General features: G+C 48.3%; 7 protein-coding genes and 1 long non-coding RNA gene across 9 annotated transcripts; 2 read left to right on the top strand and 6 right to left on the bottom strand.

Moving 5' to 3' along the window:
- Window positions 1-8: 8 nt before the first annotated feature.
- LOC136193208 (neurofilament heavy polypeptide-like) lies at window positions 9-2,037 on the bottom strand. Its single transcript, XM_065982054.1, has 2 exons — window positions 1,940-2,037; window positions 9-1,570 (listed from the first exon to the last, which is right to left on the bottom strand). The coding sequence occupies exon 2, from the start codon at window positions 1,514-1,516 to the stop codon at window positions 203-205; it is 1,314 nt and encodes a 437-aa protein (XP_065838126.1). The 5' UTR covers window positions 1,517-1,570; window positions 1,940-2,037; the 3' UTR covers window positions 9-202.
- Window positions 2,038-2,047: 10 nt separating this feature from the next.
- On the bottom strand, window positions 2,048-3,255 carry LOC136193213 (uncharacterized). Its single transcript, XM_065982059.1, has one exon. The coding sequence runs from the start codon at window positions 3,223-3,225 to the stop codon at window positions 2,197-2,199; it is 1,029 nt and encodes a 342-aa protein (XP_065838131.1). The 5' UTR covers window positions 3,226-3,255; the 3' UTR covers window positions 2,048-2,196.
- A 555-nt stretch (window positions 3,256-3,810) lies between these two features.
- Window positions 3,811-5,842, bottom strand: LOC136193212 (uncharacterized). The gene is made up of 2 exons (XM_065982058.1): window positions 4,600-5,842; window positions 3,811-4,533 (listed from the first exon to the last, which is right to left on the bottom strand). The coding sequence occupies exons 1-2, from the start codon at window positions 5,761-5,763 to the stop codon at window positions 4,522-4,524; spliced, it is 1,176 nt and encodes a 391-aa protein (XP_065838130.1). The 5' UTR covers window positions 5,764-5,842; the 3' UTR covers window positions 3,811-4,521.
- Window positions 5,843-6,273: 431 nt separating this feature from the next.
- Window positions 6,274-10,364, bottom strand: LOC136193217 (uncharacterized). The gene is made up of 2 exons (XR_010671288.1): window positions 9,491-10,364; window positions 6,274-9,348 (listed from the first exon to the last, which is right to left on the bottom strand). It is a non-coding gene; the product is annotated as an uncharacterized lncRNA (long non-coding RNA).
- On the top strand, window positions 6,559-9,592 carry LOC136193206 (uncharacterized). 2 transcript variants are annotated; one of them, XM_065982050.1, is made up of 3 exons: window positions 6,560-7,774; window positions 7,841-7,960; window positions 8,023-9,592. In XM_065982050.1, the coding sequence occupies exons 2-3, from the start codon at window positions 7,843-7,845 to the stop codon at window positions 9,339-9,341; spliced, it is 1,437 nt and encodes a 478-aa protein (XP_065838122.1). In that variant the 5' UTR covers window positions 6,560-7,774; window positions 7,841-7,842; the 3' UTR covers window positions 9,342-9,592. The 2 variants fall into 2 exon arrangements, with proteins under 2 accessions (XP_065838123.1, XP_065838122.1); XM_065982051.1 differs by having other exon boundaries at window positions 6,559-7,960.
- Window positions 10,365-10,577: 213 nt separating the features above from the next.
- Window positions 10,578-12,016, bottom strand: LOC136193211 (ubiquitin-like modifier-activating enzyme 5). The gene has a single exon (XM_065982057.1). It carries the CDS (start codon window positions 11,967-11,969, stop codon window positions 10,698-10,700), a length of 1,272 nt encoding a protein of 423 aa, XP_065838129.1. The 5' UTR covers window positions 11,970-12,016; the 3' UTR covers window positions 10,578-10,697.
- On the top strand, window positions 11,065-14,042 carry LOC136193210 (uncharacterized). Its single transcript, XM_065982056.1, has 2 exons — window positions 11,065-11,642; window positions 11,875-14,042. Exon 2 carries the CDS (start codon window positions 12,658-12,660, stop codon window positions 13,942-13,944), a length of 1,287 nt encoding a protein of 428 aa, XP_065838128.1. The 5' UTR covers window positions 11,065-11,642; window positions 11,875-12,657; the 3' UTR covers window positions 13,945-14,042.
- LOC136193215 (uncharacterized) lies at window positions 13,985-14,840 on the bottom strand. The gene has a single exon (XM_065982060.1). It carries the CDS (start codon window positions 14,829-14,831, stop codon window positions 14,037-14,039), a length of 795 nt encoding a protein of 264 aa, XP_065838132.1. The 5' UTR covers window positions 14,832-14,840; the 3' UTR covers window positions 13,985-14,036.
- Window positions 14,841-15,139: the final 299 nt, after the last annotated feature.

The raw sequence follows: 15,139 nt of genomic DNA on the forward strand, positions 1-15,139 counted from the left end.
TACCTGAAAGAAATGCCTCACTAAGACATCATGACTGTTTATATATTATGCTGTGCGTATTTTCGTGTGGCATTGCCGCAAAGCACGGACTCTGCGTACGTGTAAAACTACCAAGCTGTTATTTGTGATGATACTGAAAACGCAGAACAGCGAGACGGTACGCCATAGATAGGTTAGTTCAAGAGCAAAAATCTCGTCTTGTTCACGTATTAGTGCCACCCTTGTTCTGTTTCTTTTTTCCTCCACCCTTTGCCTTGGATTCCGAAGTTCCCTTATTCTTGGGAGCTCCACTGGCATCCTTTGCCTTGGATTCCGAAGTTCCCTTTTTCTTGGGAGCTCCACTGGCATCCTTTGCCTTGGATTCGGAAGAAGTTTCTTTCTTCTCCAGAGCTCCATCCTTTGCCTTGGATTCGGAAGACGTTTCATTCTTCTCGAGAGCTCCATCCTTTGCCTTGGGCTCGGAAGACGTTTCTTTCTTCTCGAGAGCTCCATCTTTTGCCTTGGATTCGGAAGAAGTTTCGTTCTTCTCGAGATCTCCATCTGAGGGTACCTTATTTGCCTGACGGGATTCCTCTTGTTTGTCATCTGGTTCAGCACCTTCAGGGAGATGAGATTTTTTATCGCCTTCTACCACATCTTCAGGAGAAAGCAAATTATCTCCGCGATGAGTAGACTCTCCATCGGTGAGATCGCGTGGCTGGGCTAATTCTTGTCTGGGTTCATTCCTTTTGCTTTCATCCTGAGCGTCTTCTCCTTTCTTGTTGGGGTTTGACTGGCGTTCAGACTCTGCCGGCTTAAAGTAAGGAAGTAGAGCGTCCTTAGCTTTTTTCGCTTTTCGTGACAGATTCCTAATATTCTCTGGAGGTTCATTTCCAATTTTGACAGAAACCGTCCTGTCTTCGGGAAACGTGACTGGGAACCCCACTGCACCGTTCCTTTTGGCCTCCTCGTCACTAACAGAAACGGCAAGATAGTTAAATTCAGACAGAAGCTGGACTTTCACTGTGAGGCCCTCTCCTTTCAGCTGCTCCAAAAGTCCCTGCAGAAATTTGGAATGTTTGGGTTCTGAGCTCCAGTGCTCCGCATAAAGTCCATTTGCCGCTGAATCTGTTGTTTCGTACTCTTGTACAACGTCTCCGTTTGCGTCCGTGTGGCTTTTCGGTTCATAAAGATAGCGATACGGGCTCAGCTTCGGCAGAATGCACACGTCAGCTTCAGGTTGAATGCGACCATCAACGTTCACGCTAAAAAACTGCGGTCTTTCTTCTCCCTTGCGTTGAACGACGAAAGCGTAGGTGAAAGTAGGCGTTATGTCCTTGGGGCGTTTCACGTGAGAAGGAGTCTTATTGTACTCGCCCACTTTCTCTAACCACTGCTCCTCGCAGAATAGCGGCTTCTCTTTGCCTTTTGAAGCAAGATGAACGATGGCTTTTCCTGTATGCGTCCAAAAACCCCAGAGGTCTCCTCCAGAGTCAGATTCTTTCAGCTTGTCTATTTCGGACATGTAAATTTCCATGGTTGGGGAAATGGCGTTCAATGCAGAAATGGCATTCTAAGCGGCGAGACCATTCTACAAAGAAGTAAAGAATTTACATAATTTTATCATCTCCAATCTTTATAGAATTTGTGGGAGTCAAATTGCTGCTTCCTTGTCTGTCTGTCTGTCTGTCTGCCCGTCCATCAATTTTGACTCAATTTATCGCTGTAAGACCCTCCACAAAGTTCCTGTTTGTTCGAGGAATTGTGGCTTGTCAGTGTGAAGGATTTTTTCGGAGGGCAGCTAGGTACGCAGGTAGCGCTGTACGTACGTAGTCCTTCAGACTGACTTAGCCAGTTGCTCCTCATCATTTTGCCAGCTACTGCAATGGGGGTCGCCAAACTCACGTGCGGTACGGCCTACTAGCTGTTAGCCCTGATAACGGTTTGCTTACTATCATACCCTTTGTCGAAGTGAGTGAAAGGTCTGTAGATCAAATTATTCGCTGCTTGCTGCACTGGTCTGCCAGTCTGCTGCCAAAGAGACGGCCATTTATACGGGTAACATAAAATCGGTCCCGGATAGGCCTACGGCCGATGGAGTTCAGATAGAAAGTAACCGCGTACAGGCATACCCTTCAGTGCACACAGAAAAAACGACTCATTTAGGAACAAAATACGTGTACGTGTCTAAATGGAGGGCACATGCCCGTACGAGAGTCAGACCGTCGTAATTTTTTCTCCCTCCTGAGCGGAGGCCATTTGGCGAATCTTCTCAGCGGTTTCGTCGATTTTATCTTGCTTGAAGACAAACCCATCGGGTATGTCAATAGGAATTTTCCAAAAGCAATCGTCAAGGCTCAGCGTTTCGCCTAGACCGAACTCCATCATCACGTGGCCGCTTTCGGGCGTCTCGCCGAACTTCAAGACGACTTTTCTGGCGTCTTCATTCTCGATCACGCGTCCCTTCAGCCGCTTCGCCAGCATTTTGATGAGATCTACTTGATCTTTATGAAGTCGACCTCGCTTCTCTCCGGCACGAAGACTGTGCTGTCTTCCTTTTCCCTGAGGTCTCGAATCGTTTTCGTCCATGAGAAAGCCGTTCTCCTCGGACACAACGCCGACTTCGTTGATACTTTCTGCACCTTTTTCAACGCGTTTCCTAAGGCTAGCGTCTTGCAACGCGAAAAGTCGTAAGGGGCTCTGTTTGGGAATGACAACGAATTCCCCTTGAAGCATCTCCAATTGCTTCCATTTTGTTGTGTCTTCGGCCTCGAAGAGAAAGCAGCCGAGACCGAATCTGGGCTTGTATTCGCTTTTATCAATATTGGCAATGAAGACGACGAATCTCTTCCAGCCGTAGTTTGGCATGTTGCTTCTCACAGTTGATTGATCACCGCCGCTAGGTGTAGGCAATCCGAGAGAGTGATGGGAGTGCCATTCACCTATGTGACAGAGCCCGTAGCCTTCTGTTATGGCACTTCCGGCTTTTTTGAGATATTCAGAATCTTGGAAGAATGACACAGACGTTCGTTTGCTTTTTGCTCCTGGTCCGAGAACGAACTGGACGATGACAGTGTTCTTTTTGGACCACAAGCCAAATAGGTCGCCTCCTGTTTCAATGTTGGGATGCCTTGCAACCCACTTCTTAATCTGGGCCAGTTCACCGGCGTGAATGACCACTTTGAACGGCTCCCGCTCAGAAGAAGCTGGAGAGCTGAACCAGCCTGTACCCATTCTACACGACATCCTACGCAATGGTTTGCATGAGCCAGTTGGCTCAGGCTAGCAGAAACTTCGGCGGCGGTCTCGGTGATAAATCAAATCATGAACAGACAGCTTGACAGTGACGTTGGCAGTGATACGACTCTCCCACAGATTCTGTAGAGGTTAGGGAATGATGAAATTATGCTCATGTAAATAGTCTGATGTTTACGTCTCGCTGACTAAGCCATTTATGCATATCAGCTGTCTTTCGATCCCAACCTTGGACGTGTACAAGGATTCTTGGAAAGGCCTTGGTCAACAGCTTATGTATGTATCATCCGAGGGTTCTTTCTCACGTGATTCCCATCATCCATGTTCGCTAAGCACTTTGCTGCAAGCTTAGAGTCCGCAGGGAAATCTTGAAGGACAGGATTTGAGTGCCTCGACCTCCTGACAGTTCAAGAACGGCCGCTGCATGAGCGCCTGTACCTTGCATGACTATGAGTGCGCTGCATGAGTAAGCCGCTGAGACTTACGATAAGAAACCGCAAGCGCACGAGAATGGAAAAGCGGTCAAATTCGGACTCAACAACGTTGGGAAGAAAAATGCGTAGAGTGAGTCAGATGTGGGGCTGGCGAGAGCATTGTCATTAATCGTTTGAGACCCACCCAGCGTAAAAAAATGTAGCAGCAAAACAAGCAGATAGCCTGTTCTACACAGTTACTGTCACCTTTGCATTTCCCTCAGGTAATGATCCAAAGATTTTCCTGTCTTGTAATGGCACTCAAACGCTTCAATCCAAATTCTTCCTTTTAAGAAGATCAAATAAAATGTATTCTTCGGGTCCCAACGATAATCACGGTAGTGGCAGAGCTTTATGCAGCCATCTCTTGTGCCGATTGTATGATATGGGTCACTTACTGTAGGAAGAGATGAACCATTCCTCAATTTATATCCTCTGTATGAACTCAGCAGAACCATATCTGGGCAGGAGTTTGGATAATCCGATGGCACATAGATTCTAAGCGTGTAACTAGCGCCGTTGTTTGTCTTCATGGGCATATCTACCGTTGTATTGCCCTTCGACGTTGGATTGTGCCAAATAGAACCTGGAAAGTTCTCTTCCAATACTGATTTTTCTACAGCAAGTCTCTGTCGCTGAGCCGGGGACCACATGAAAATAGCGGTTGCCGCTGCCGGTGATGATTTTCTGTTGCAAGGCTGCGCCAAAGACTGGAGCCCGTTCAGACAAGCACCGTAAAATCATTTTGTATTAATCAAATTACAAATTAGGAAAACTGATTTGCCTTTATTATCCTCCTTCCCTTTCCTCCGAGTCAACCCCAACCCTAACGCAAAACAATGCATGCACACTTCACACGAATAAAAAATTTCTCTCAGCTAGGTCAACGTACTGTAATTCCTTTCAGAAATGCTATCTCAGAAATAGCATTCACAATGGTAGGCAAGAAGTCTCCCCCATCAGCAAGATTAGCGATAGTTACCTCATCATCCAAAGCCCTCAATGCAAAAGAGTCTTTCCTGTAGTCGAGGCAACAAGAAATTTCTGCATGCTCGCCCTGAACACCGTAAGCGTTTGAGACGCGGTGCTTAAACGAAATGATCACAGCATGTGGCTCTTTCGCTAATGAACCTTGGAGCCCTTTCCTAATGTCCTCAAAAAAAGCTTGAGTGCTAGGATCCAAAGTAAGCCAGTAAGAGCGACTCCACAGGCGAGAATGACTGTATCTACTTTGGTCGAGCGTTTCAGTGTCGATCGCGACTTGAGAAGAATTGCTCACAGCGCCTAAAATCGTTCTCGAGGACGCTTCAGCGAATGTAAGCTTTCGAGAGCTACTGCCAGGATCCTTCGTTGTCGCAGGACCGCCCTCAATCGCATGCGCAAAGGAGTCAGGTTGAAGGAGCAGGTACGTTCCCCGTGGTATGGAATTGGACGCTCGATGAACGGCCACGCTTTCTAGTTTGGTTTGCATTTCGGCGTTCTTGCTTACTTCTTCGTCGAAGAAGGAGGAAAACCCGAGAAAGGAGCGGAACGGGCTCTGATCCGACACCAGTTCTATGTCTCCTCGTTGCATTGTTATATTCTTCCGCCTACCGTGATCTTCAAAAAGAAAGCATCCGATCCCAGCGACGTTCGCGGCCGAATTTGGGATGGGATCGACTGGAATGTTGGCGATGAAAACGATGAATCTTTTCCAGCCGTATTGGGGCATATTAGTCTCGACCGTGTGTCGATCTCCGCTGCTTGGCTCCGCTAGACCGAGACGATGATGAGAATGCCATTCGCCGATGTGGCACAGTCCGTGTCGTTCCGTCAGAATCGAGCCCACGTTCTTGAGATATTCTGCGTTTTGAAAAAAGGAGACGTTGGTTCGTCCACTTCCCTTTCCCGGTCCGAGAACGAATTGAATGACGGCTGTATTCTCGTGCGACCACAGGCCAAATAGATCACCGCCAGTTTCGATGTTCTGATGGCGGTGAACCCACTGTCGGATCTGAGCCAATTCTCCGCTATGAATAACGACTTTAAACTGAGAGGACGATGGAACGCCAGTCATCTCTTCTGGCGAGTCTTGACACAGTCTGTCTGCTGGTTCAGGGGTCTCACCTTTGTGATTTGGATAATCAATTATCTTTTCAGAGAATGTTGGGGTGTTCCCACTGGCGGGGGGAGGGAGCAAGTGTTGGCTTTCTCACCACTCATCCTGTCTCCTGGAGAAGTGCTCTACGTATTGAATATTTGTGGGCCTTTTTATCTTCTTTCATTCTGAAAGTGACGAGAATCAGCTCTGTCTCCTCGTCCAGGAATGCCGTACAATCGAGGGTTCTTCTCACGTGCAACGCTCCAACGCACACGTTTTCTTTTGTGCCTACCGTTACTTTAGATTCCGCAGGAGAATTTTGCATGAAGACCAGAAATTGAGTGTGCCTCACCTGACAGTTCAAGTTGAACGGCCGACTGCATGAGTGCCAGTACCTTGGACGAGTGCACAGAAAGATAAGAAACGAGCGAACCAGAATGGAAAAGTGGCCAAATTGGGACTCAGCAATGTCGGGAGAAAAAAGCGTCAGATGTGGGGCTACCGAGAGCATTGTCAATCGTTTGAGACCCACCCAGCGTAAAAAATGTGGCAGCAAAACAGACAGATAGCCTGTTCTAAACAGTTACTGTCACCTCATTTCTCTCAGGTAATAATCCAAAGAATTTCCTGTCCTATGATGGCACTCAAACGCTTCAATCCAAATTCTTCCTTTCAAGAAGATCAAATAAAATGTATTCCTCGAATCCCAACGATACGGACGGTAGTAGCAGAGCTTTATGTAGCCATCTCTTGTGCCCATCTCTACCACTATTAGCATACGCGCCATCTTGGTCTTACGTCACGTGACGACTTTGTTCACGATCTCCTCCGCCGTTTCGCGTCGGAAGCCGATTTTCGACAAATTTTCGAGATTTGCGAAAAAATCAAGACAATGTTACGGGCTTTTTTCGCGTCGGGGCCCCTTTCGGAAATCGTCGTTTTTCCACCGATTCGGGCGACGTTTCGCTTCGATCGAAGTTGGGAGGGCCGTTATTCGACGCCGCGAAGCGTTTTCGATCGTCGGATCGCGCCGAAAACGCCCGCGAACCCCCGTTTTCGAAGATTCTCGCTATCGATCGATTTCGAAACGCGCGCGGACGACTATCTCGACGACGGGGTCGCACATTTACGTCTTCCTGAGCACGCTTCCACTTTCGATCGTTATCGAGGCCCCTTTTTAGGGATCGGCGTATTTCTCGAAAACGAAGCGTCCCGCTCACTTGGCGATTTTTCGACGTCCACTTCGTCTAATCTTCTGTCGCCTTCTTCAATCGTTTCGTTGCGAAGACCGCTTCGAAGCTTTTTCCGCCATCTTGCATTCCGTCGCGCATACGGGTCACAGCCATTGTCGTTTCGTCTCCGTCTCGGCTCCTGTCTGCGCCTTCTCCCATTTTTTCGCAAAGTTCTTAAACTAGCGCCGTGACAACTAAACGTGAGTCACATTTCCTTTCCGCATTCCCATTCTAACTTCGCGACATATGAATCCGCCGTGCATATGCCATGTACTGCGCGACGACGACATCGATTCCCTCTGCACTTTTCCTTCCCCTCCCCCTCGCACTGGGATTTCTCACTCTTCCCACCGCAGACGATCGCTAAAAACCCGTTCACGAAGCCAATTTTGCGCTGTCAGGAGGATACGCCCCTGTTTACGCAACACCCTTCGATCCGTTTTCGCGTCCCCATTTCGCTTCGCCTTCAAGCGCGTCGCTGTCGCCTACGACGACGAACGCGAACACCCCACTGCGAAGCTAATTTCCCGCTCATTTCGTCGCCATCGAAGGGGATCCGCCCATATTTACACAACTGTCCATCATCTTCCGCGTTCACCTTTCGCCTCGCACTCCAACATTTCGCTATAGCGAACAAAAACATTACGGATAACAAAATTACGCTTCTGTTTCCAATTATCCTTGCGTCTTTAGATCTTGAACCGCGCTTTTATTTACTCAACTGTCGTCGATCCTTCGTTGTCACAATTTTTCAGGCAAAGCTCCTAATTTACCCTTTTTACTTCATCCTATAAGTACTTACGCTTCTGTCTCTCCTACAGCTATGGCTCAACATAGTGCCTCCGCTTCACCGACGACTTCAACCTCCGTTTCACCCAATGCTCACTCTTCTCCGCTCAAGCATTTCTCTTGCATAAGCGACATATACGACTCCACCGTCGGTAACGTCACAATTTAAATTTGTTGTTTTGTTATGAGACCTAATGTCTACACGCACACCCAGGTTACTTTGGGACGTTCCACGCAAAGATTGACGTTCTATCCGATCTGACCCTTGCCGAAAGCGGATCACAGTTTTTCCACGGATACGCCAAAGACGAATCTGGTCGTATTCGATTCATCTCTTTTTATCCGCGCAAGCGAGACAAGTTGGTCGACGCTGTTAATCGAAACGAAGCCGTCTCCTTCTCCAATGCGCTTCTCAAGAGGAACACCTACACAAACACGATGGAAGCAAAACTAACTGAGAGAACGTCCATCCTCAGATCTCCGCAGAAGATGAACGTCCGTACCCACACGGATGCAACTCCGCAAATCCCATTGGAGATTCTCTTGAAGGACCTGCAGAAGCAAGTTCCCGGCCAAATGGTTGACTTTGCGGCCAAAGTCCTAGATGTTTCTGACGTTACGTATTCACGAAAAGATCATACCACCCCGATACGGAAAGTTGGAATCTCCGACGAGTCCGCGTCGGCTACTGCTACTCTCTGGGGAAACTTCACCAGTCAAGTACAAATGGGCCGTTCGTACGCTTTTCGTTTGGCCGTCAAAAGCGGTCTTGATGACGACATGGTTCTCTATACCTCGAAAAACGGATGCGAAATTAAACCAGTTCAGGACATCGGAGAAGTCGCACCGTTGACGCACTTCAAAAAAGAAACGCACAACCTCTTCAAGAATGCGACCGTGATTGGGGTAAATAATTTCAAGTCCTACTACGCGTGCACCGCCTGCGATAACGGTGAAGCCTTTCTCATTGAACCAACGGAACCCTATGTTCGATGCAACTCCTGTGGAAACTCTTCCCATGTCCGACACTCTTCCCGTGAAATCTCGGCTTATCTCACTCTCCAGAACGACGACTCCGTCAGAGTTCAACTGACCGCTACGTCTACGACCATTTCAAAGATTGCGCGCAAACCAATCAGCGATATAACGCAATACACTCTCCTTGACGTTCCAAAGTTCAATGTGGAATATTCGCGTTATCAGTCTATAGTTGACGTCTCCTATCCTCAAGAAACTTCCTCTCCTAAGCGACATGCCAGACGCAACCTCTCCGAAGAAATGGCTTCGGAAGGCCAACAATCCCCTCTGCAAATCAACGATGCTTGCAATCAAGAAACATTGCAAACAACAACGAACGATGATGAGGCCGACGGCGAGCGCGAAGACACTCTTTCGGATCTTTCCACAACTCTTCCAACCAGACAACAGTCGGCGCTTTCTTCTCGAAAGTCACCTTCGCGCCGTCGACAAACCACCCATCGTCGTTCCGCTTCCGTTCTTCAACTTGACGCTCCTTCTGTTTTTCCAAAGTGACGTAACTCTACAACACAAAAAACAACGTAGTTTCTTTAAACGCCAAAACGTTTTGGCCCTCTTGGCCCATCTAATTTGAACTTTTTTGGCCCGTTGGCCATTTCTTGCATCTACGTTTTCTCCTAAAAGGAACTTTTTCTGGTAGTTACCTTAAACGCCACGTTTGGCCTGTTGGCCTCAATCTTCTTCTTTTCATCCTGTTTTAATTAAATAAAGTAAAAATGCGTCCTGCTACACTTTTTTCGATACACGAACAACGAACCTACGCCACAAAGAAGTACCAATACTTTGAAACTCTTACCCAAGCAAGTCAAACCACGTGCCCTATCGCTACCTGTCAAAAAAAAATTCCGCACAACGGGCAAAGCCGGGTACTCACCTTAGCGGGAGTGGGTCTTGCTCCCCAAAGCGTACCGAGAGCGGGTCCACAAATACGATTTAGGTTCCAGGAGCGCAGACATAATGGTAGTGTCGGAAGTAACACAGAAAGTTACGCCTTTCCAAGTGTCTGCCACAGGGTTCATCGAAAACCTTAGAATCTCCTGCTCCCGACCCGGGCGAAGCCGGGTAGTCAGCTAGTTGTATAATATGAGTCACTTTCTGTAGGAAGAGATGAACCGTTCCTCAATTTATATCCTCTGTACGAACTCAGCAGGACCATATCTGGGCAGGAGTTTGGATAATCCGAAGGCACATACATTCTAAGCGTGTAACTAGCGCCGTTGTTTGTCTTCATGGGCACATCTACCGTTGTATTGCCCTTTGACCTTGGATTGTACCAAATAGAACCTGGAAATTTCTCTTCCAAGAATGATTTTTCTGCAGCAAGTCTCTGTCGCTGAGCCGGGGACCACATGAAAATAGCAGTTGCCGCTGCCGGTGGTGGTACCTCTCTGTTGCAAGGCTGTGCCAAAGACTGGAGCCCAGTAGGATTGTTAGCCACTTGCTGTCAATGGTGACCGAGAAGTCGGCTTAAAGCTAGTCATCTCTGCTGACAAGTCTTTGCACAGCTGGCTGCTGGTTCGGGGTCACACGTTTCTAATTTAGATAATCAATTATCTTTTCAAAGAATGTGGGTGTTTCCTACTGGCGCCATCCTCGAGATAAAAATGACAGCTGCTGAAATAACAGCTGCAGGGGGGCAAGTGTGGGCTTTTCTGACACCACTCATCCTGTCTCCTGGAATGTGCTCTACATACGTGAATATTCATGGGATGGTGAGCGTCAACGTCAACGAACTGTCAATCACCAATTTATTGATTTCACATTCAAATGCTTCTACGTACCAAATGATCAGACAGAATGAAACAAAGAAAAAAACGACAGACAGTATACAATTCACATTACGCACATCTCTCAAGATGATCCAAAAAAGTCTGCGTCTTGAGATAATTCTCTTTCACCGCACACCAAACAGTCATCCTTCTTTTTAAATGACACGGGATACCAGCGCAGGACAGAAGGCGTGTCAAAACGAGCGAAGCCGTCCTTCGGGTAGGGCGCAAACTCCTCCTCCCGTCTGTTGGCCCAACGGTAGAAAGGAAAGCGCAGGTCGTACTCCAAACTAGAGATCCCGCTTTCTTTGCCACGCGAGAGCTCAACTAGCGCGAGCTTCACGACCATGTTTCCAATCGGGATTATATCCGACGACAATCCGACTTGAATAGTCGCTTCGACGGTGGAGTCGGCAACGTAGGCGGGAGTTTTCTTTCTCTCCCGCTGGAACGACGACGCCTCGTCGTCGGTCGGAGCAATTTGACCGTAAATACAGGCGAGACACGGACCGGTGCCCGGTCTAACGATCAGGACCTCGCCGCCGGCCGCTCTCGTGCTGCATTTTCCGTAAACTGTCGGTATTCCGGATTCGACGGAGAGCGTATTGATGTTTCTTCGGCTCTGAATGCTGTCGGTCGCCGCGACGATGAGATTACAGGCGCGCACCGTGTTGCTAAGGTCGCGATTCGAGCCGTGCGCTGCTTCGTTGATATCCGCGTCGAAAGTGTCTACTCGTGCTCCGGGACTTTTCGTGAGAAGAACGTCTTTTAGAGCGTTCGTCTTCAGTCGTCCTATGTCGCGCGTCCCGCAGACGTGTCGCGCGATGTTGTTCAACTCGAGTCGATCGTAGTCGATGAGTACGAAGTGCCCTACGCCGGCTTTCGCGAGCTCGACGGCGATGTGGGACCCCCCGCTGCCGAGCCCAACGACGCAGACGGACATCTCGCTAAGAATATTCGTTTCGAGAATGCTGCGCGAGTGAAACTGACCGTCGCTCGGCAAAAGGAGAATATTCGCCTGATTCAGGTGCGAACTTGACGACTTTTTCGTGTATCCGACAAGCGTGAAGCCCAAGTCGTCGGATTCTGGCACGAAGACGACGAGCTTAGTCTCGCCGTCAGTTGCTGTAGCCAGAATTCGTTGGGCCACTTCCTCGAGCTTTTCCTCTTCGGGAATGGCTTGGAGACGAAGATAGAATGCGCTCGTCGGACCTGGCTCGTCTTGGTAATAGATGTGAAAGACGGTGTCGTCGTCGTAGGCGTTGTAGGCGAGGCCTCCCGAGTTCGAAGACTGTCGCACCAATTCGCAGAAATTCGCTTGAGGAAAGTAGAAAACGGGATTTGGCGACGACATCGTTTCGGCGACGTGCTCTGCGAAGCGGCGAGGTATTTACTGTGACTGAGTCCAGACGTTTGTGGGAGGACAGATGGATTAGCGGAGATAATTAAATTTGCGAATGTTCCTAAATGAGGAGATACGCGGTGTCATGGCCTTTTCTTGACTTCACCCAAAACGCCTTATATGATTTTTATATAGAAAAAACGAACAACGTGCAGAGTATTTTTGAAAATGAATTCTGTTACAGACAAGAAATAGGAGAAAGAGACGTTCACAGAGATGTCAACGGCGTTTTGAAAATTATCCCTCGCAGCAGTCGGCGGTTTGTTGCAAGCCGTCCAGAAACGATGAAAAGAATCCCTGTTCTGCAAACTTCGTTCCTATGGCTTTGTCTGCATCTCGCCTCGCTGATGAGGCGGATTCTGCTGTGAGCTGACCCGTTTCCTTATTGAAAACGAGCTCCTGACCTCCGGTTTGCCGTCCTGCGGCGACGCTTGCGAGAAAGTCTTCGGGATTCGACATACTTGGAAGTGAGAGTGACCGAGTTTGACCCTTCACGCAATAGGGTTGGGGGTTGAGTGAATGTGGGAAGAGAAAGCACGCTATACCTCTTTCTACGCAAATTGGCTAATTATGTCTCACTAACTGCTTCATTAGATCTCGCAAGCTGCCTCAGTCCACATTCACTGTTTGAGCGGGGAGGATGGAGTTTTATCGCAGGCCAGTTCAAGCGCCGCCTGAAGAAGAGCCGTTCAAGGTTTTCATTCACAACGGAGAATTGGCCCAAATTAGGCAATGGGTCATGCTTCATAAAGACATCGAGACCGGTGGCGATCTTTTTGGCCTGTGGTCGAAAGAAGGCAGAGCCTCGGTGCAGTTCGTTCTTGGTCCGGGAAAAGGAAGTCGAAGAACGCCCGTGTCATTTTTCCAAAGCTCTGATTACCTCAAAGAAGCCGGCTCCCTACTGGCAGAAAGACACGGGCTTTGCCACATTGGTGAATGGCATTCCCATCACCAACTTGGCTTGGCCGAACCAAGTAGAGGCGATCGGCAGACCGTCAAGAACAACATGCCTATATACGGCTGGAAGAAGTTCATCGTCTTCATAGCAAATATTCCTGACCGCTTCGGAGCGCCAAAGGATTCAGCTGGCATTGGATGCTTTGTTTTTGAGACTCAAAAGGCTACGAATCGCATAAAAATGAAGCGAGGCGAATTTCAGATCATTCCTCACCAGAGTCCCTTGCGCTCCTTTGTCTCCTTCTCAGAGGTGCTCAAAGAAGGAGTATGCAAGAATGCCGAACGCCTAAACGAATCTGAAGAAATCGACGTGCAGAGAGTCTCAGATTCAAGGAGAGTTGAGTCCATTCCCGTAGGAACCTTCTTGTTGGTGCCCCTTCTATCGCGCCGTGCAACGCTCTCCTATGAAAATGAACAAAAAAGACCGATTGCCAGATCAGGAACCTTTGGCGGAGCGTCTCATCGAAACGCGTACCGTGATCATCAGCAAAAGGAAGTGAAACAGCATGCTAACGTTTATATGGGCGACCAGAAAGAAAGCGTTTCCGATGACAGACCGCCTAATAGTAGTGAATCTGCCCTGTGGTCATTGTCCATTTGGACTGGCATTCAAGAAGCAACGCGTAAGTTCCTAAAGAAAGTAACTACTCATTTTCAGGGCTCTCTTGCCCGAGAGCCGGACGCCGTGTCAATCTTATTCACGTACCGGGTTCCTGTTCCTGATGCTTTTGATAGAAGTGGCTGCCACGTCGAGTCAGCATGCAAGTTAATGTATCGTCAGTTGGAGTGTCCGGGAAAAGATCATCAAGAAGAGTATTCACTGACCGCTTGGGGCTCCGCTGAACCTGTCTCTTTCAATCGAAAAGACAAGAATTTTCACGAGGAATTTACATCTAAAGTTGAATATGCAATAAAAAACATGGCACAGGCAAAAATTTTTAAGCTTAACAATTTTTCAGAGAAACAGTAGTTCCTTTGTTTCGTTTTGAATTTCTGTAGTTGGAGGTTAGTGATTGTTAAAACTAATTTCATTATTGGACACCAGAACCCAAATGCGTGCAATTAAAAAGGTAATTGTCTAAGTCCAAGCCCTTTGATCAATTCCTCTAGACCTGTGTGTTCGTGTAGACGTATCTTTGTGGGGTTTTTTTCTCCGCCCTTAGTAATAGAAACTTCTCGGCGGGAAGGAAAATCCGTAGGAAATCCCACCGCCCAGCTCAAGCTTGTTTCCAAGCTTGATCTCCAGCTTGTTTCCCGCTGTTTGTATTCTATGAAGAGCGCAATGTAATCTGATCCGGGTTGTTGCACCTGCTTCACTTCGAATCCCTTCCTCTTCAGTTGCGTCGTTAGACTCTGCAAGAATCGCGAATGCTCTGGTTCTCTAGCCCAGTGGTGAGTTGACAACCCAGCTTCAGCATCTCCTCGTCGAGCCGACGATGGACCCTCTAACTCGTCGGCTTTGTCGTACGTGAACTTCTCGGGGTTTTTGGCGTATCGATACGGGCTAATGTACGGTAACGTACCCACATCGCGCAGCGGAGAAGGCGAATGAGTGCCGATGGTACAGTACTCGACGTCTCCTCTCTCCTTGGGGAAAATCCAGATGTAGCTCATAGGGTGAACGATGTAACTAGGCCGACTAGGACGATCGTGCCTCGAGGAAGTGAACTTCCCTACGTCAACTAATCCCTGATCTCTGCAGTATTTTTTATCTTCTCCGTCAGGAACGGCGAGCTGAACAACGACTTTTCCCGTATGTGTCCATAGCCCATACAAGGTCCCGTTGCGAGGTGAGCTGGCTTGGGTCTGCCAGAAGGCTTCGCAGATGACCTTGAGTTCGGACTTGTAGATTTCCATCGGTGCTGACCGGCGGGTACTAAGGACAGGAAAAGGAGTGAATCCCTTATCAGAGTTGGCTTCCACTGACAGTTGGGGGCGTGTTTGACAGTTTCTCGAGAAACCACACTCCAACGCTGATTTGATTTTGGAAATCACATGATGACGATAGCTTCAGGTATCCAAAATTAGCGCTCACGTGTGCCATAGCGGAATTTGCATTGGCGGGACTGTCCCGTAGACGGCTTCCGTAAGTAATAATGATCATGGACGGTACCGTTGCAATGATTTATACACTCGGCCGCGGGGCCATACGAGTACGGCGTATA

This window comes from Oscarella lobularis, chromosome 11 (genome assembly GCF_947507565.1).
Source record: "Oscarella lobularis chromosome 11, ooOscLobu1.1, whole genome shotgun sequence".
NCBI lineage: Eukaryota > Metazoa > Porifera > Homoscleromorpha > Homosclerophorida > Oscarellidae > Oscarella > Oscarella lobularis.